Genomic DNA, 20,793 nt, shown 5'->3' with positions numbered 1-20,793 from the left:
GGTACAATGCAAATACTCACCAGTGGGGGAACAATTATGTAGAAGTTCCGCAAATGCATGTTCTTTGGGCTGCGGAATTCCGGAGCAAATACATCCACAAGCATTTTGAAGTACTCTGTTCCTTCTGCAAAGTTACGTGTGAGGTCACTGAGCACAGAGTCCAACTGCCTGCAGAGGGTAAGCAATGTGTTACCTGGTTTCTGCTAGAAGTTCCACTGCTTACTCACTTCTTGGGATAACAACCCTCTCTTGACCCTTTGGTACACCCACAATCCAGTATTTGGAAAAGAGTACCCTTCCTCCACAGCCAATTTGAATCATGTTTCTTGATTTAATTTCCTCAAGAAAGCTCTATGAATAGAATATTTGCATTTTTTCTACCTGAGGCCCTGCACATTCTAAAAGCAGAACTCAGACATATGGTGAAGAAAGCTTGTTAGTCTTTAACAACAAGGATTTCATCAGGACACCAGGCTCTAACAGTCTGTTATTTCCAGTGCCACTTCGCATTTTCAAAACAACTCTTTCTGTTTTCTCTGCTTTGAAGCAAATATTTTGCACAAAGGCAGCTGAACTTTTAACACACACACATAATACCTGCATTTATAAACATAAAATTAAAATTCTCTCATTCCATCCCTGCCCCAGACCTCAAAGGCATGATGTCAGTGTACCTTGCTGCTTTTCGTGTTTCTTCTGAGAGTCCTTCTTCTTTCACCAGCTCTTCGAAGTTAACAATATCCTCCAGATCAGGAACAAACCTGAAAACTTACTGTTTGTTAGGATTATGCTCAACTGTCTATGTTCACTGAAGTATCTACCCCTAATTTATAATTCAATTAATTTAATCTTCTTGGCTTGAACTACTTACTTCAAGTTATATCATATCTGCCATACCATTTTCATCCAGGCACTATTAGCCTCACTTCTAAACACATACACACCATTATTTGTACTTCTGCTTTTACTGGACTACCATCTCCTCTGTATCTTTAGTAACTAAGTTTAATATTAATTTGCAAAAAACCTATTTCTTACTATGTAAAAGTCACTATGTTTTGATAACCTTCTATAAGCACAGACAATATCTATACAGAAAAAAGACATAGTTTTTCCAAGTTCCTCAAGGCTTGTATTATTTTTCCTTAATATGCCCTTGAAGTGATTAACATCAGAAATTACTGACTAATGTCTTATGTGTACATTCTATTAACTTTTTTCCAGGGTTTTTCCATAGAATTTCTTTTATTTTTAGTGGTTTATGGCAATGATTGTACAGTTCTGAATTCCAGCACTGTCTGATAATTCCCCTTGAATGAAGGCATATAAATAGACCTTTTCAAAATTTATTGGGGATGGATAAGAATCTAGGGAATACCAACAAGAATAGGGAGCAAAGGAATGAGGAGGAGTAAACAGAAAAATGAAATATTTGTGGAAGTACCTAATTGCACTACTACAGCAGTGAAGTCCACCAGATCTTATCATTCGTACATAACCCATAGCGTTGCCTTTAAAAACAAGAAAAAATAAAAAAGCAATTTGAAATTACTTAAATCCACACACACACTTTCCATAGCTCCTATAAGCTCTGAAATGTAAATTAATATAATACTTTAGCTGGGTATATGGCCATTTTTTTAAGTACATGAACTTAGCAGTTTTATGTTTTTACTAGGAAATACACTCAATATGGATAAAAGTCAGTTCCATTAACATAAAGAAAAGAGCTGAAAAGGGAACAGGAATGTTTGCAAGCTCTAAGTATATTTTGGATTGAGACATGCAAATGACATTACTGTGTAATTAGATGAGAGCATTTATTTAGCATGGCCTACAAGTGAACTACTTTCCATCTGACTGAAATTAAATCTAGGTTTAGCCTGAGCTAAAAGTTCAGCTACTAGGCCACGAAGATCTCTTTCACTTAATAACATTTATAACATCTTAGATAGCATTTCATACCAATTTGACTTATGAGTTGCCTGAACTGGTCAAGATAGCTCTGGCCATCCGGGGTTATTCCAAGTTTTCTGATGCCACGGTTGAATTTATCTGCTCTTTCAAAGGGATACTAGAAAAATATTTTAGAATAATTTGTAAGAATAATTACTTATCATTAGGAAAAAAAGTAGTCATCATATCAATACAATTCTATTTGCAATGTAGTCTTACTTCACATCTACAGCTTCATTTTTTTTATAAATTATACACCAGTTTGTCTGTATTACATGACAAAAGTCATTTGGCTAAGTCATTTCTGCAAGTTGAGAAGTAAAACAGAAGTGTTACTGAGAACAAGAAAGTATTCCTAAGAGAAATAAGCACATGACATACAAAGAAGCCAGCAGTCCATTTTACTAAGTACATAGTCTTCAAATTTTTCAGAAATCAATTTTCTAGCAGGGAAAAATCAGACCCTCATCCCCAAATCCTGACATACTGGAACGAGTACTACACGTTCACATCATTTTAGATTCAATTTGAATAAGCTTATTATTCAAAACTGACAACTGTTAAGCATGTTTTGGACCAGAAATTTAGAACCTCCAATAACCTGCTACCCCATCAAATCATCCTTTTCAGGTCACTGGGAGAATGATTTTAGCCAGCCTCATGTTTACAGAGCAGACAGAATGAAAAAAAGCCATCCTGAATACAGACATTTATAACACTGCATTTTGCTAGGACAAAAGATGTCACTTTGTATGGAGATACATAAATAATAGGAGTGTTATGGTTTTGGTGCACCTTCAGTCACATAAAAGTAGCAGTTCTCATAGCCAAGTTACTCTCAAGCCATCAAAAACTACAATACCTTGTGATCATTTTGATCCTTGACTTCCCTGAAGAATCTGATGTCTTTGATAAGTCTGGATTTGATATGTTCATCATACATGAACTGGCTAAAAATATAAAACTTTTTCCTCAAAAATTGGTAAGTGAAGTTTACCTAGAGGACAAAAAGAAAAAAAACAGTCATATCAAAAAAGTTAGCAAAGTAACAAACACATCTAACAGCCTTTTTTCAGAAGATGCCTGAGTACCTTGTACTATAAGTTCTCAGCATATTTTTTTAATTTCACTGGTTTAAAAGAATAAAGAAAACCATTCTCCTAGAAGACCTACTCTCTTTCAGGAAAGGCAGAGAGATCAAGGGACAAGTTCACTATTTCAGTCGATGACATAACCATTAGTTTGTCTGGAATATCCTGTAACTGTCCTTTTGAAGTAACACAAACATTTCAAGTTGAAATGGGCAGACATGCTCAACTTCTTCAGTCAAGTCACAGAATCTGCATAACCTCCTGACACACCTTTTTCACTTCCTCAAAGTTTTCTAAAACACTTTCCCCTAAGGCAGAAGTACATTTCTACCCTACATATTTAATGCTTCTCTATCTGCATAAATAAGCTTACTCACAATCAGAAGTGAATAATTCTACATTACCAGGAAATGTAAAAGCACTTGAGAAACTGAAGCCCCCACTCTCAGAAGAATAGTGCAAAAAAACATTAAAACCTTATTTTTCTAATAATTTCCATTTTGAAAGTAATGACTTGAGAGTGGGTTCACTATTTCAGCAAGGTTCTTTTTTTTCTTTTTTTTTTTGATAGGACCAGAAGAATAGGAAAAAAGAAAACAGCAAAGAGGTAAAAGTTAAGCAGCAGACTGGAAAGCATCAACCTGAAAATATCTTTGGTGCTGTATGGAGACTATCACGTTATTAAAACTGAACAATGACAAAGTATTAGGAGATGCAGGATTTTGGAGGCTTTCATGCACAATTAAAAAAAATAATCCAACAACAGTGCAAAAGATACTCACTGTTGTGTTCATGATTCCTGTTCCATGAGTTCGAATGGAATTAGCAATGTGCCGGATATTGATGGTGTTCAAGTGTTTGTTATTACTTGTTCTTTCAATGAAGATCTGAGAGGCACAGAGGGAAAAAGAAAGTTAATTATTTGAAACTGGTTCTGTGATATATTATCAATCTAAGTAGCACATATTCTGTTTCTGAAAGCAGCTGATAACTGGTGATTAGGGAAAGAACCAAAGAAATGCAGCATGCACAAACTTTATCTGGTAGGTTCTTCCAATTTTTACAGAGCTGTGACTCAACAATTCCAAGGCAGATGTTCCACTGAGACTCCCATATTTATTGAGACTATATCTGACATTAAGTGGTCTAAACTCTTTTGACACCTGTTTGTACTTTTGGCCCCACTATTTACCATGGCAACAAGTTCCACTACTGAACTTTGTGCTGTGAGAAAAAGTACTTCCTTTTCTTTAAGAAAGCTACTCATTTTTGTGGTGGGCCCCTCATTCTCACACCGTGACAAACCCCACAGGTTTGTTCCCTGTAGATGTTCTCCATGTCATTCACTGCTTCATCTCTCCAATAACACGTTTTCAGATACCCATTTTACAAGTTCAAAAATCACATATTTAGTATGTATGTCCTCATAGAGCAGTCAATTATCCTTGCTGCCTTGTAGATTCACTGGAAAATTGACATGGAGTGATCCACTGGCACACCATATCCAAAATATGCTTACACAACATTCTCCAAGACCAAGCTACAGTATCCCCAAAGACATTTTTCTAGAGCAGCAGTAGCCATTTTACAGCTTGTCACTATGTATAGTCAGCCTAGGTTTTCCTTACATATATACTACTCTACATTTCTCAACCCCTTCAAACTGGAGCCAAATGCCAGGAAAAGGATGGGATATACCTTACCTGATTATTCAGATTGTAGAGGTAGCGGGACACAAAAACATGAATATTTCTCATGATTTCCAAAACATCCAGACCCTGAAACAACATTATTTATTGAGAATTACTATGATAAAACTCCTCAAGAACATGTCTAACCACTAGGGTGCAAAAATACTATTTTTTTATTGTTACTTGAAGATGTTTTAGGAAGCCATGTTTTCCTTTGCAAAATGAAGAATCTCTTAATTTTTGTTCAGTGTCTGCAAGATAATGCTTAGAGGAGATAAAGCAACTCAGCCCACATTTTAACATTTACACTTCTGTCTGGTTTTTTTCCAGCTTCTCCTGAAAGTAAGGAATCCCTCAAGTTTATTCCACAAGGTCCAATTATAAAAAAAAATTTGGCTGTTCTCAGATTCCAAATGGAATCTTGCCTTAGAGATTTCTGCAGACATATAGATGCTTACAGAGACATAAGCAACTATGTACTTTTTTATATTGTTTTGCCCAACCTGTCTAGGAGACTGAAGTTTTCTATTTACAATACAAATTTTGCAGTTGTTTTGCTTGAAGGAGTCCATTCATTATCAATGTGCATGGAGAGGATGCCATTTAATTTATACACCCTATTTCCAGTTGTGCCATGGATTTTATCAGGATTTTCCTGGGGCTGGAGGGTTATGGAGTGTGAGCTGTCTTTGTTTTGAAGTAAAGCTTATATCAGAATGAATGTTATGAAACCAATGTTGTGAAATTATTTAATTTTTTATAACAATGTGTTGGCCAAATATTGTCAATAGAAAGACAAATCCAGAAACAGAAACTGATCTACAGCACTTTTGTACCAAAAAGCATCTAGAATTGTTAGTTCTGTGCCCTCCTTCAACTTAGGAAGACACAGTCATCATGAACATTAGAAAAAAAAAGACGATATTTCTACGAGCTTTCGCCAATGTGCTAATCCAAATGAGGGAATGAAGCTAACTGCCAAATGTGTCCAAGATACTAAAACTCTTAAAAGAAAGTCTTCAGAAATATGCAATTTGTAGACCCTATAAAAGTGAATACATTCACCATTAACTTGATGACACTGTAACTTTATTCTGTATGTAACCATGTTTAGCAGTTTTGAGGGGGCTGTAAGTCACTCTCCTATTAGTCTAAGCACAAGTGCCCCAAAGTCCTCAATGTCCAGCCTGTGAAACAGTTTCTCTTGATGATCACTAAGGCAAATCTGCTGAGAAGCAAGCAGCAAACCAAGGAAAAGACACACCATGCAAAGGTCATTCCAGACTTGTGACAGTTTTATTTCAGATGCATTGCTTGTCAAATTGCTGACACTGAATCTTCAAGAAAACATTCTCTGACTTTGCATACTTGACTCATTTCATCAAATCTTATGTTAAAAAAATGAATCATACAAGTCCAACATGAAATTAACTGATATTGGTGTGATCTCCTAAAGTAAGTAAAGACCCTGTCTCACAAGTCAACCAGAAACTAAAGGTCACTTTTTCCAAACAGTTCTCTATTCTTGGGTACTTTAATTTCAATCAGTCCTTCGAACAGCTAGCTAGTGTGACAGTGGAATAGAACAAATCATACCCTGTGGGCACTGTACCTGTTCCAGAGTCTGGCTGGGAAGATGTGCCTCAGTCATACTTAAACCATAGCGCTGCGTTGCCAGGTTTCTCATTTCACTGTAGGTGGCCCAGTCATGAAGAGCTACGGTCGTTAAGTTGTAGAAGGTCTTGTCCAAATAGTGGGTTACATATGCTGTAAACACACAGAAGGATGAACTAAAATAATACCACTTATTTACTTAGGGAAGTGTGGAAAAAAGTGAAGAGATATACTAAGCCAAAGTATAACAGAGATGAAAATAATAGAAGAAAACATGTAACTCCTCACCTTTTATGTCAATGAATCGATTGAAAAAACGTATGGGGTTCAGAAAGAAGAAGTGAGCTAGATCCTTCATACCAACTCTGAAGGGGTTTCTGTCATCCAGCTTTAGGTGTGTATGAACTGATAAGCGGAGGTCCTTCTCTATCTCTTTACACAATTTGTCCAGCAAGTGCTATTAAGGGAAGTTAGGAAAAAAGAAAACGAACACAAACCACAAAACAAAACCAAAAAAGTCATGTTCAGTATCCACTTACAATGCTCTGTTAGCAGAATCAAAATTTCTCTCCACAGATACGTGGACTGACTGAACTACTGATGACAGCTTTGCCTTGGCAGAGCCACACAAGTCCAAGCAAATCAACACTTGGGAGCCAGAAGGATATTTATTTCCTGTGTTCTTGTTCTAGTACACTATAGCAAGAAAAAGCTATACAGCTCAGAAAAGGCAAAGGTTTAACTACCTAGTGCCATATTTTGCATGACTAAAATTTCCATGTAGGAGTTTAACGAAATTTAAACTTAAGTATTCTCACTTCTCATCTTAAGGGGAACTAGGCTGAGGGCTGTCTATCTAAATAGTAAGACCTAATTCATTGAGGAAGAGTCTTGCAATAAGAAATTTGGCCTGAATGTCTGAAGAATATGTAATGTTTGGTTTTGAACTAGTCAAATAAAAACAGTGGTTCAAAAGTTAAAAATCAGGATTAAGGAAATGCAAATTTGCATTTTCTTTCTGTCAAACCCTCTTCATAATTCTAGATAATAATTCACTCAAGAGGCCATCTATATTGCAGACCGTTCACTACTAAAAGCCATGCATACTAAAAACAGTAGCACTTATCTTAGGCATTCATTCAGGCAGAAGCTAATCTGACAAAAAGCACTCCTCTGTCTGCACAGTCAAATCTGTAACTGAGGTTTTGCTAACTTATGTAATTTAGGGAGCATTATTTTCATGTTCCAAGCCAACAGATACCATTAACAACAGGTCTTAAATAACTGAAATCATCAGTCAAACTGAACACCTTCTTATTTATTAAAATACTTCACATCAATCTCAAAGTTCTCTGTGCTATTTTTATTGATCATATCAAGTTTGGTATAGTAGATGCTAGCCTGTAAAGATATTCCAAGCTTAGTGGTGTCTCTATTTTCCAATCACAGCAAATTACCTCATTGAGCACTTCCATGATTTCTTTGTCATAGCATTCCAGAAGCACCTCATAAGATTCCAGGTGTCTTGCATGCATCATAGCAGGCACACAGTCCCGTAGTGCACTAAACATATACTGAAAAAAAATATTACGCTTAACAGACATGTCACCAGCATCTCAAATAATATTCAAAGCTAACAAAAATCAAAACAACTAGTCTTCCCATTTTCATTAAAAATGGACTTCATAAACCCTACTAAAGTTTCCTGTCCTTAATTGTACATCTGAAGTATTTAGTTGCCATTGATTTGCTGACTGGAAGATCATATTTTTTAGCTATTTCACCAGAAATTATTTGCACTATATTAATTTAAGTACTGTAACTGACCATAGCATGTACAACTCTGGAACAGATGACTGATTTTTATCAGGATTATCAAGCTAAAGCATAATTCATTTCTGCAGCAAACAGATAATATTTCAATGAGGGGAGGAGAGATGAGGGGTGGAAAAAGCTACAGGACAACTATCCCACACAGAATCACTGAACATAGTGATATGTGCTTCAGAAATATGTAACCACAATGAGGAACAAAGGCTTTTAGTGTTCAAGTCTGGCAAAGAGTGTTCATTTCAAATTAGAATGAATGAAGAGAGGAACAAAGACAGACACACAGGGACCCAGAGTTAATAATAGCAACCCACGATTTTTAGAGCAATCTAACAGATATACTTAGAACAAAGATTGCTTTTATAACCTCCAGATTGAGAAGAAATGTTTGCTTTGGGAGCAGCCTGGTTTCTACTTTTTTTTTTTTGAGCTTTTCCTTTAAGAGCTTTAGTCTAAGCTTTACCGTCTCTTCATGTGAATCTCTCGCACAACAGCAGCTTGTTAAACTAACATTATTACTTACATGTAGTCTAGCAGAATCAACTGCATTCTCATACACATCATCCAAATAGATTGGAAAGACTGCTCGATGCCAGTATAAGAAACAACAGTCGCATTGTGCTCGAACTCTAGAATATAAGATTACTTATCAGACACAGAATTGGAAGAAACCATTCTTCTAACACAGTGATACTTATTTTAGTGTGTTTAAACTAAAGATAACTGCTTTTCATGTCGAAGTTTTACACAGTTAATGTTCCAGATAAGTTGTCCTCCAAAAGAAAGTTCTTTAATAACAAGAACTTTTTATTTCTTGTTTCCCACTAGCGTATTTATAAATAAAAGCTACCTGCTTTAGAAAAAAGGTTCAGTGGGCCTCACTCAGCAAAATCCTAAACAACTATTTTGTTATTACATGCAATTAGTAGCCTAGAGGTCAAATGTATCTTGTTAGTTTCTCCTGTAAGTCAAAGGAGTAACAGGCCTCTCCTGATACAACCTGTGAACACTTATGCCAGGAATTTAACTGATGAGTCATCCACTGAAGATGTTTGTCTCTCTCCATAAAATATGCATGGAACCCAGATATCCACCTGGCTTTCAAATGGCCAACATTATGTAACTTGAGTGTCCACTGAAACTACAGCAGCAGTAAAACATGGTGTGACATCTCCCAAACAGACTGGTACTAACTCATAAATTTTGGGTTTGAGTTAGGAGGAAGACGTCAGCTTATCATAAAGCCGAGTCATCCAAGGAAGTGACAGAATTTCTGAACAATGACAGAAGAGAATTACCTTGGCAATTACCAATGGGCAACAGTTAGGTAAAATATGACTTGCCCAAAGACTAGAGCTTCAGTGTTTAACTCTGAAATTTTTTTCTGTCCATCCCTGGGTCTACAAAACATGCAAAAATCACCACCAGCATGCAGTGACCAGATTTTGCCATTCACGCAGTGAAGATACAGCTCCCCCAGAGACACTACACTGCCTTCTATATACTACATGCCACTGCTTACCGCTCTGTAAGTTCACTGATCAAGTCTAGTTTTTTCAGAACTAACTGGAGGGGAATGAGTTCTTCATCTTTAAAGGTTTTCTGTGGAAATGAAGAAAAAAAAAAGGCAAAATAAAAAATAACACAAGATCACAAGATTACATTTATTTATAAGACACTACAACAAACAAGTAAAGGGCTGGAGCAATCATGGCACTTACCATCTGTGTTCCCACACTTAGTGCAAGGGAAACAATCAGTCGCCTCTGTTTTGTACTTGGCCCATTGAGGGTATTCTCAGCCAACACCAAAGCAGAGAGGACATCCAGGCGCTGCTCACTGTACTTTTTGTCAGAAATTACTCTTTTCTTGATGACAGAAAGACAAAGAAATTCAGAGAAAAGTTACCTAAGCCCAAAAGTAACAGCTTACTACTTATTTCCAAAGCTTGTGGACTTGTCATAAATTATTTCTGCAAACAAATTACATTTTGTGAACAGAGCTCACTGAATCCAGATTCACTCACTCCATCAGTTGAGCAATATTGCCTACCTATACCGTTGGAATATGTGCAGTTCAACGGGAACATAGGTCCTACAGTACACAAACACTGTGCAAGCTGCATGCAACTGCATGCCAATTTTAGTTCTAAGGAACATGCAATTTAAATTTTTAATCAGCAACTCTCTGTTGTTGGTAACAAAATCCAGCTTGCAGCTGAAAAGCCACAAGGTGTACAAACATGGTAATAACTACAGCCTGCAATTTTCTACAAATTTTAATTTACCAGAAAGATTAGGTGACCATATTTGCATGAACAAATGAAGGGAACCAAGTCTTCTGGCCAAGAAGCTGAAGTCACAGATGTATTTGTGAGTAGCAGTGTAACTCAGAAGAGGTACACTTTCATGAAAGAGTTAAAGAAAACATCTTTCAATTCTAAGTGTATTCAACATGAAGCTCCCAACCTTACCTGCTATATACCTTATACCTTACACCACTTAGAAACAAAGTGGAGCAGATAAAGGGTAGTACTGATGGATTCTTTTACTTACCAACAACTACCTTTTACATATTTTCTGATAAGTAGTCAAAACATCAAGAATTGGTCACCTATGGGTTCTCTTTAATATCCTTCAATACACCAGTCTTAGCATATTTCTATGCATTTAGAAATAATTGTCATGTAATTACAGATATAATTTGAAAAGGTTATGAAAGTTATCCACACATATGTGAACTGTTTGAAGATATAGTTTTTCTTAGTAGCTTTGAAGCCTAGAATTTCTTCAGTTCATGCTACTCCTGCTAAGTATATACATATTTTTTTTAGAAGTACAACTATTTTTTTTGTTACCCTAAAAAAATACAGAGAAGCCAGATACATAAATTGAGATTACAGCCAAAGAAATGGGAAATTCTATAGCTGCAATGATAACAATAGTATACATCCTTTGTAATTCTGCTACTGATTGTGATGAAAGAATAAAAACAATCAGTAATATATAAGAACAGGAATACTAAAAATCTCATTTTCCTATTTGCCCTGAATTCTGAAATTCAAGATGATAAGCAAAGGAAGCCATTTTATCCCACAGTGCAACAGTGAATATATGTCCACACTAGACTCCTGTAAGTCATCATGTACTGCTACTTTGCCAAGCAAAGATTTAAATAACAGCCTGTTTGCTTAGACCTGCAACAGATTGTTTTATGAGTGTGCATCAGAAAAGAAGCAAGCAAAGATCAGTTTGTGAAAATCACTAGAAATAAAAAACAAAAAGAACACAAGAGGAAGATGACAAGAGATGCAGCAGTTTAGAGTAAGAGGGGAACCATTCTTGGTCAAAAAATAGATAACCACCTATGCTGTACAGTTTTCTGGGATACAGCTCTGAATTTCTGGAAAGCTTATATATCTGTGGAATATGACAGAGAATTACACTACAAATCTTGAAAAAATAAAAAAAATACTTCAATTTAAAATTAATATTTTTTAAAATACTTAGCTAGGAAGACTAATTATTAGAACTTGGATTACATACCTTGGCTACAGAAATAGAGTGAAGAGCCTGATACTGCAGATGCTGAGTGATATGTGTCACAGAGTCTGCCACAACCATACTTCTTCGGTAAAACATGTGTTCTATTGCCTGAAGTCAATCCCAAAACACAACAGTTCATGTATTACTGAAATTGTTGCCTTTAGAATCTGGCTTTATGCTGAGTGACTAATCCACACAGAAAATACAGACTCTTTCCACTTTGCAATGTACAGTTAGTAGCCATTGCAATTAACGCTTAGAAACTGAGAAAAATCAAACTGCTCAGGAGCATAAAAAAGTTTCAGGACTGATCTAAGGAGTCACTCAACAGGTGAGCAGCTTGGCAGAAAAGAACCTGAGTGTCCTGGTGGACACCAAGTTGAATGTGAGGCAGCAACATGCCCTTGCCACAAAGAAGGCTAATGGTAGTTTTGACTGCATTAGACAACACTTTGCTGACAGGTCGAGGGAGGTGACCCTTCGCCTCTATTCAACACATCTGGAATGCTGGGTCCAGTTCTGTGCCCCTCCCAATTTTTTTTTAATATGGGATGTGTGATCAGTGTTCATTGTAATCTCCTACATGAAATAGTTTTCATCCAGTGACCTACCTTCAGAAGTTCCACAAGTCTGCACAGGGCTTTCACTGAGGTTTTCGTCATAGGTTTTTGCATTGACATGTAAAGATTCATTGTAGTTTTAACAATGGTGCTAAGACTGTATGCATAAAGAAAACCCTACAAATAAAATGAATACAAGGGGAGAAAAGAGAAAAATAGTATTTCCACAACGTTGTCAATCAAATAAGTCCTCTCTGGTAGTCAGCATAATGGACAATTTTTGCCTCTGCACATTAGAGAATCTACCACTCCACTGTATTAAGAAAGCCTGAGATCCCAAAGCTGAATAAAACCCTTTCAATAGCAGACATATGACCTGCCTATGACTCAGTAGATCATCTGATTCTAAAATCATTCAAATTAAACATAGGTTAGTGAATTAATCACAGAGCCTCAAAGGTGTAATAATTTCAGACCTACTGTAAACCAACCCACCAAACAACTCCCATCCCCCCAAAAAACATCCTATCACTAAAACAATCTAAGCCTTCCAGATTTTGTGGAATAAATACACAAACAGTATTTACACAGTTTTACACTTTTGAAATAGAAATGTCCATCCCACAATAAAGAAACCAACTATTTCCACATCAATATATGCTAAGCTTTTAAATACAATGTCAGTTACATAAACCATGACAAAAACATTATTAAACTTATTCCAAAGAAAAAACAGTAACAATAAAAAAAGATCAGGAAAAATCTGCAAGCACTGCAGGAAACTCAATTCAGTACGGAGCAAAATTCTAAGTCCACTGCAAGTAATTTCAAGGTAAAAACCACAGATCATAGCACATGTGTGTCTTCAGCTATGGAAGATTCAAGATCATGCTTCTTTCACACACCTCATCAATTTTCTGTCAGGCAGACAGATACATATAAAGCTGGCAAAAAGTAAAATCAGAAATAAGATGCATCTTACATTAAGACTACATGCTGTTAGTAGTCTGGTCAAAAGAAAACCAGCTGTCTCTTGCAAAGAACCATCAGTAGGCAAAGCACAATGAAACACAAAACCTTTACTGGGAGTACATATTGTCCTAAATAAAACTAAATTAGACACTGGTTCAGTCCAACTTAAGTACCTCATGACTCAAAAGGAAAGAAACCCAAAACCTTTATTACAGAGCAAATGAAGCTTTCTTGATTTCCTAAGTCACGAGAAAAATCCAAAATTTTAGCCATCGAGTATTTAGTCAGATTCCCTTTCTCTACATCCTTTACGGAAAGGTCTTTTATACAGAATTCCTTAAAGAGTATCTACTGGGCATTAAAAGTTTTATAAGACTTCCCACACTGTAAATTATACACTGATGATCACAGAACTCCTGTGATTTCCTTTTATGTTCAACAACTTGCATCAAAACATCAGTTTGCTGCATCACCATGTTAAAAGACTGCACACCTGGATGAAGACATTGCAGCGGTTCGAAAGATCTTCAGAAAACTTTGTCATGCGTTGCTCCTTTGACAAGATAGATTCCATTTTTGTCATCCACGAGCTCACAAAAACATAATATGACTGCATATCTCTGGGGAAGGAAACAAAGAATGTTGCTCGCCTCAAATAAGAACAGTGTGAAGACTTTCTTTCTTCTTTCCAAAACTTAAAATTCTTGCAAGGGAAACATCTTAACTCTTCAGTCCCCAAAATAACAACTCACCATTCCCAAAAGTATCAGAACCACATACTCATTTACTTTTTAATTCTCTATAGGTAAGGATTAGTCTGCCAATTATATCTGTACAATGAGTCAAAAATCATCTGTCTTTCAAGAGAACAAATGGTCCTCTTAGTAGTACATATACTACACTTCCTTAAATTAAAACAGGAAATAAAACTGTTAGAAAATGCTTTTAAAGACTACACAAAAAAGTCCAACACTGGGTATAAGTTTTTTCATCCAAGTTTGAATTTCTGTTGTATTATATACACACACATACAAAAGTATAACTTGTCATGACATCAATGTCAGACTGGACTGCTCTTAAGTAACACAATTCTACAGAAATTTATCTGCTTGAATTACACTAGTAGTAATTAAATGTTCAAATAGAGTTCACTTTTATAAAACTCTTTATTCCAACACTGCAATACAGCTTATTGCAGCACTTGTAGCAGGAATATATTCAGATCACTGATTCTGTTACCAAAAGTTACACTTTAAAGAGGACTCATATTTAAGGCAATAGTGCAATTATCAAAAGCAGTGCAAGGATTTGTAAAAAAGCAAGAAAACATTACTTGTACTATTCAAATCAGCAGAAGGAAAATCTGGATTTTATTACAATATCCTCAAAATTGTGTGTACAAAGTAAGGCAACAAAGACTGTGAAGGGTCTAGAGCACAAGTCCTGTGAGGAAGCTGGGGTTGTTCAGCCTGCAGAAAAAGAGGCTCAGGGAAGACATTACTGTTCTCTACAATTGCCTGAAAGGAGATTTTAGCAAGGTGACAGTCAGTCTCTTCTACCAAGTGACAAGACAAGAGGAAATGGCCTCAAGTTGTGCCAGGTGAGGTTTAGATTGGATATTAGGAAAATTTCTTCACCTAAAGGGTTGACAAGCACTGGAACAGGCTGTCTAGGGAAAGAGCTGAGTCACCATCTCTGTAGGTGTTTAAAAGCCACACAGATGTGGTGCCTGGGGACATGGTTTAGTGGTAATGGCTCAGCAGTAATTGGGTTAATAGTTGGACTTGATTATCTTAGAGATCTTTTCCAAGCTAAATGATTCTACGATTCTACAAAATGTCTGTGAATACACAGATTTTTTTCAACCTCTTCTTAATCTTAAGTACCACTGCCCAAGACCAGAAGCAAAGCAGCAGTGCCATTATGCCCCATCCAGGAATTAAAGCCCAAGAAAGACTCTGTCACAGCTCTTGAATCTTTCTGTGGTTGCAGGACGTAAACTAAGAAGAAGTGGATTGAAAAAAAACAGAGAAGTAGAGAAAATAATCTGTCAGAAACAGGGAAGTGGAGAAAACAATCTGTCAGAGGATCATGTAGACAAGGAGTTGCTTTTCCTCCTTCCTTCCTCCCCTCCAACTCAGTTCTGCCAGCTTGCTTATAGGGTTGGAAGACAACATGAAAAATTTAAGTTTTTACTCCTATTCCACAGAACCCAGTTTCCACCTTCTTGTTTTGGTCTGAAACAGAAATCTTAGCCCTGTTATCTTCCTATGCAGTATACTTGTTCTTAACAACTAAAAAAAAATTCATCTTATCTTTAAGCATGTTTTAGAAGAGAAGGAAGTGAGCTGCAAACTACATGCAGAGCACAAAACAAGAGAAGCTTTTTTCAAATACAGATAATTTCAAAGACCATTAAAAAAGCAATAAAAACAGTCACAAAGAAAGAAATGCTTGCAAAGAAAGTATCCTCACCAAGCAGAGAAAAACTTGATTATAAGCCTACTAGCAACTTACCTCCATAAACACATAGAAAGCAGAGAGCCCTAATAGAAAACAGAGCAGCTCAGGTTACTAGACACTAGTTTAAAATAAGAAGGAACTTGAAAGTATGGAAATAGAAGTAACTGAAAGAAATATTTATAACTTGCAGGAACATTGTTATTTTGGTGTCATAATACACATTTTTCTGAAAGCATGACATGAAAAGCAGCTTAGTTTTGATTAAAACTTTTTGCAGCAACATTAACACATGCACACATTGCTGCACTGAAGTGGAACAGGTGATTAACACCACTGAGCAACAACATACAACAGGCTAGTACACTGAATGAAGAAACTCAGAAACCCATGGTTTATAACCTCTTTGCCAAACAGCATCATGCAGCAGTATTTAGAAAGCATACTTGGTAAGTGACTGTGCCCTCTGCTGCAGAAAGTTCTCCCTTTGTGTTTTTACTGAATGAATACTTTTCTTGTCCACAAGTTTGGCAGCAGCTGGTATCTTCTGAATCAGAAAGTTGTCAGCAAACCAGATAATGTTAGCTGTTAATGTAATGGCTGGCACCTGTAAAGAAAAAAAAAGGGGGGGGAATACTACCAAGTAGCAATAAACATAATTAACTACAACAAATACTATGCCACCATGCATGTTTCTTATGCCTCTTTTAAGTCACAACACAGTTTTTTTCTGCATAACTGGTTTTTACAAAGTATTACACTCATGTTAATAAGAAGTTTCTTTCCTAGAAGTCCACTAAGGACACTACTACTCTAAACAGTATTAGAGATTCTAAACACTATCAGAGAATTTAATAATTTTGTAATACCATCCAATATGAAAAAGCCCCAGTCACCTTTGGACTTAGAGGTCTTCCAAAAGACATGTTCATAGCCAAGGTCAAAACCCACAGTATTTATTCAGCACCAGAGTACTCGTAACTCAAACAGTTTTTTGTCCTCAGTGCCACATGAATCTTGAGAAGAAATATTGTAATGGTAATTTCAAGTTATTTTACCTTGCTGCTATGTGAGTACCCGAGTTTTAGACCATCTTTAGAAGAAAATGGCCGAGTTATAAAAAGTAGGAAATTCTCAATTCTGCTTTCTGACATATTTTTTGTAAATTGCGTGTTCTTTCTTTTCCCAAGTCTGTGCTATGCTATGCATCTAAGAAAAGTATCTCCTTCATGACTGAAGATTTATTTCCCCTCTCAATTATTGACAAAACAATAAAGCATTCACCTTTTTACAGACATCCAACAATGACTTGTAAAATTTCTTGTCTACAGTCCGAAAAATCTGAAAATGCAGTACAAAGAGGCCACAGATGCCCACATATTTATCTCTCTGGTCGATTTCTGAAGGTTCACCTGCAGGAACACAGCTTTGGTTAAGTTTACTCCCAGGCAAACAATATAAACAATTTTAGAAACAACTAAGCTGGCAGGAAAAGTATGAGCCTGCATTACCAAGTTTGGCTTCAACATTTGCAAAAGCTGTGCGAAGAGTATGAGCAAATTCTTCGGCAAATGTGCTGTTCTTCGACACCGACACTCCACCATTTAAGGAATCAAACTGTTGCTCTATACAGGCCTGAGCAAAAAGGGGAAAAAAAAGCATAATGATAAGGCCATGAATTCTGGACCTCAAAAGAGTACTGGTTTTCAAGAGAAGAGCTCACTGATTTAAGACTAAACTGAAGTAAGTCAAACTTCTACAGCATACAGATTTTTAACTATGCTTACATTTTTTAGCATAATAACAGAAAATATTAAAAAACCTCTTATAACTGACATTCAAAACCCCATTTTATTTATTTCTCATCTCCTTTAAGGAGCATTTTTAAAGAAAGCATTTGATGTGCTAGTGTTAAGAAACTAGATGCATATTTTTATTATTACACTATAACTACCCTTTACCTAAACAAGATTAATCATGCAAGTCACTTGTAGGATATGGTTTATGACCCTGTAGCATAAAATCACACACTACTGCTGGTGGTTTAAAAAAGTACCAAAACCCACACAGAAGTCAAAAAATAGAAACACGTTTCATACTTTCTAAGGATATTAGAGAATTCTTTAGTGGAACTGCATTTAAACATAATTTTAATGTATTTTTGTTGAGAAGAAGCATTTGCAGCTCAGTAGGGGAAACTTCTTGAGTGAATACCAGTCCAATCCTACTGATGTCTCAAACACATAATGAAGTCTTTGCACTAATGCAACATTAGGGAAATCTAAGATGAAAAATGGATATCTGGTAGCAATGTCCTTTGAAAGAATAAGCCAACTGTGCTTAATTATTTACCTACAATTTCCCTTTTAAAGGTTTTTACAGAACCCTTCTTCCCTATACCATTGTAACCTGCAAGAAGCGAACAACTAACTCTGCTTTGACCAAATTCAGCAACATTATCCTCTGCCCATTCTGCCACAACATCCAATTTCAGTGTCTCAAATACACGCCTTTCTAAAAAAAGATGGCTTCTTGTATGAATACATTTAAGTTAACTGTACTGAAAATGTACTAATCCTTCTCACCCACCTGTGCACTTGCATGTTTCAGGGGTGCACCATTGAAGTGGTTCCCAATGACCTGTCTCATAAGCTAGGAATGAGATGTCACACTTAATATATTTTAAATGTTACTGAGGAGACTAATTAATTTGCAGCTAAAATGAAGGGGACCTAGGCTATGTAAGCCTGCTCACTATTACGTGGACAAAACCAGACTTCCTGATAATACACAGCCCTAACGCCAAGTTGTCTGTGTTTCCCTAATTCGGCAAAACAGTCAGCATTTACTGCTACCATTCAAAGCTTGGCACAGTTCAAGCACATGAGAAGAGCAAGGAAGGATGTTACAATAGAGCCTTTTTTTTCCTCCCATGCAAGAGCCAAATTCCCATATCACTGTAAACGGAACAATACCAAAATACAAACAAGCAAACCATTCTAAAAAGAGTGTTGCTTTCACGTTTGTTTTCCCTATCATACTGGGGAACATTAATTTCATTACCTGAAATATCATTCCTTCAAGTAACTGGCATTCCAGTTTTAACAGTAGTTTTTCAAATGGCTTCAGTTTATCTTCTTGAATTCCAAACTTGGAAGGGTTGTGATGGACAGATTTTAGCAGCCTGTAAGGAATAGGTGTGGAACACATACATACAAGACAATTAAAACATGCTCACAGTTTTATCATATCCTGTACTATTTTGATAATAGATTTTGATTGCCCACACCTGCTCTTAGTAGCAATTCCAAAATTTAAAAAAAAAAAACCAACCAAACAAACAAAAAAAAAAACAAAAAACAACAAAACAAAAATCAAAAACCCCACAAAAAACACTAGGTCTGTAGAATCAATTTGCAATTGAGTAACTCACATTTAATTTAGATTTTCAAGGAAATAGTTATTATTCCACTAATTTAGCCACTTTTATAATTGTTCACTCTTCAGCTTTTATTTAAGATAGTATCCTTTCTAAATCTCCATGCCCATCCCCATGATCAGCATAGACAGGGGTAGTCTTAGATCAGTTCTGTACACAACTAAATTTCTTACTGAATATACTTTAAACCCCACCAACCATTACCCTGTTTGCCAAGATGTTTACCTTGTATTGAAAATGTAACACTCAGCACTTTAAAAACTTATTCATGCTGTTAGAAGGACACTGTGGGAGCTTAGCCCTGCTCTGCACTGAAACTTCTGGAAAACTCTTGAGACTACCAAAATCCATGTTCCCACACTGACACTCCCACACAGACACACATGCTTTCATCTTGTATGTTGTGGGAGTGTTTTTCACATGAGAGACACACCTCTTATACATGGTCCAGTGATCTTTCAGCGTGGCATGATTGTCAATTATTTCATCCAGAGTGATCAAGACTGTGAGCAACTCTCCTAGATGCTCATACATTGCCTGTTTGTGAAGAAAAAAAAAGGGAAGGAAAAGGACTGTAGTTATCAAAAAGTTTATTGCAGTCATATGTGGCATACAAAATTTCAGTTTCTTTCAATATATTTTCAGCCAACAAGACATCAGCTAGAGAGTTAAATAGGAGATCTCACGGTTTAGTAGCTCAAAGATTTTGTACGCCTTGTAGTGACACAAGGAACATAAAAGTGGTGTCTGCATGCAAACTAAATTCACTGATCTATTTTGACACTGGAGACATGATTTTTAAAACTGTCTATGTGCAGAAGCACATATTGCAATAAGGGAGCATGCAAACACTTTACAGCTAAGAAAGCTACAATATGACAGACATGGAGATACCAGCCTTCCCACATAAAGGCCAGAAAAAGCTGATTAACAAACTATATATATATAAACATAGGCAAAAGAGTTCCAAATTACTCCCACCTGAAAATGAACTCCAGACGTCTCTATAATTTTAGGTGCATTCCTATAAATAAAATAAATATTTTAATGCCTTTTTAATCCTCAGAACAGATCATATGTATTGATTCTGTATCAGGATGTGTTCTTTTTTTCTTGGGGTACATTTTTTATTCATTAGCAGTAACTTCAGGAAAAAAAGAATCTAAAAACCCAATTGAAAGTATATGCTATGTGATATCTGTGTGCTATGATCAGATTTAATATTGTATTTTTAAATGTACAGCATGTGACTGCTTCAAAGCACCTACTGTACTCAGTGCACACGTCTCAGCAATTCCCAATTCAGTTATGCTAACGACAAGTCACCTTGATATACACAGCCTCAGGGCCCAAAAATCAAAATCACTTCACATATTTAATCAAGCCATGTCCAAGTTACACATCCAGCACCACACAGAAAGTCTACCTTGTGCTGTGGTGCAAGGCAAAAATAAAAGCAACAAATAAAACTGAGAAGAATGCTGCTATCCTACTGGGGGATGGGGAAGGAATCGAGAATCCTGCAGTGATACTGAAAGTTTAATCCATCAATTCTATTCAGAACTAAAATACCTTCAGTTTTTAAAGGAGCTAAACCAAACAAACCTTACTAAGCTCAAGTTCAGGTGTTAAAAC

The 20,793-nt window shown here is 36.2% G+C and overlaps 1 protein-coding gene across 2 annotated transcripts in view; it reads right to left on the bottom strand.

Annotated features, from left to right (window-relative positions):
- WASHC4 (WASH complex subunit 4) overlaps nt 1–20,793 on the bottom strand; it is a 40,056-nt gene that overhangs the window by 7,710 nt on the left and 11,553 nt on the right. For both annotated transcript variants that reach the window (XM_064654855.1, XM_064654856.1), the window contains 22 exons: nt 20,140–20,182; nt 19,592–19,695; nt 18,783–18,903; nt 17,231–17,354; nt 17,004–17,131; nt 16,166–16,326; nt 13,753–13,879; nt 12,339–12,464; nt 11,728–11,835; nt 9,904–10,050; nt 9,705–9,784; nt 8,706–8,811; nt 7,810–7,926; nt 6,641–6,809; nt 6,351–6,505; nt 4,751–4,825; nt 3,830–3,934; nt 2,819–2,953; nt 1,966–2,074; nt 1,445–1,511; nt 675–761; nt 21–168 (listed from right to left, as the gene is read on the bottom strand). In XM_064654855.1, coding sequence (XP_064510925.1) covers nt 21–168; nt 675–761; nt 1,445–1,511; nt 1,966–2,074; nt 2,819–2,953; nt 3,830–3,934; nt 4,751–4,825; nt 6,351–6,505; nt 6,641–6,809; nt 7,810–7,926; nt 8,706–8,811; nt 9,705–9,784; nt 9,904–10,050; nt 11,728–11,835; nt 12,339–12,464; nt 13,753–13,879; nt 16,166–16,326; nt 17,004–17,131; nt 17,231–17,354; nt 18,783–18,903; nt 19,592–19,695; nt 20,140–20,182 — 2,542 coding nt within the window. The remainder of the gene's footprint in view (nt 1–20; nt 169–674; nt 762–1,444; nt 1,512–1,965; nt 2,075–2,818; nt 2,954–3,829; nt 3,935–4,750; nt 4,826–6,350; nt 6,506–6,640; nt 6,810–7,809; nt 7,927–8,705; nt 8,812–9,704; nt 9,785–9,903; nt 10,051–11,727; nt 11,836–12,338; nt 12,465–13,752; nt 13,880–16,165; nt 16,327–17,003; nt 17,132–17,230; nt 17,355–18,782; nt 18,904–19,591; nt 19,696–20,139; nt 20,183–20,793) is intronic.

The sequence above is a fragment of the Pseudopipra pipra genome, chromosome 5, assembly GCF_036250125.1.
Source record: "Pseudopipra pipra isolate bDixPip1 chromosome 5, bDixPip1.hap1, whole genome shotgun sequence".
In the NCBI taxonomy this organism is placed as follows: domain Eukaryota; kingdom Metazoa; phylum Chordata; class Aves; order Passeriformes; family Pipridae; genus Pseudopipra; species Pseudopipra pipra.
This window is presented reverse-complemented; position numbering and strand designations above follow the sequence as displayed.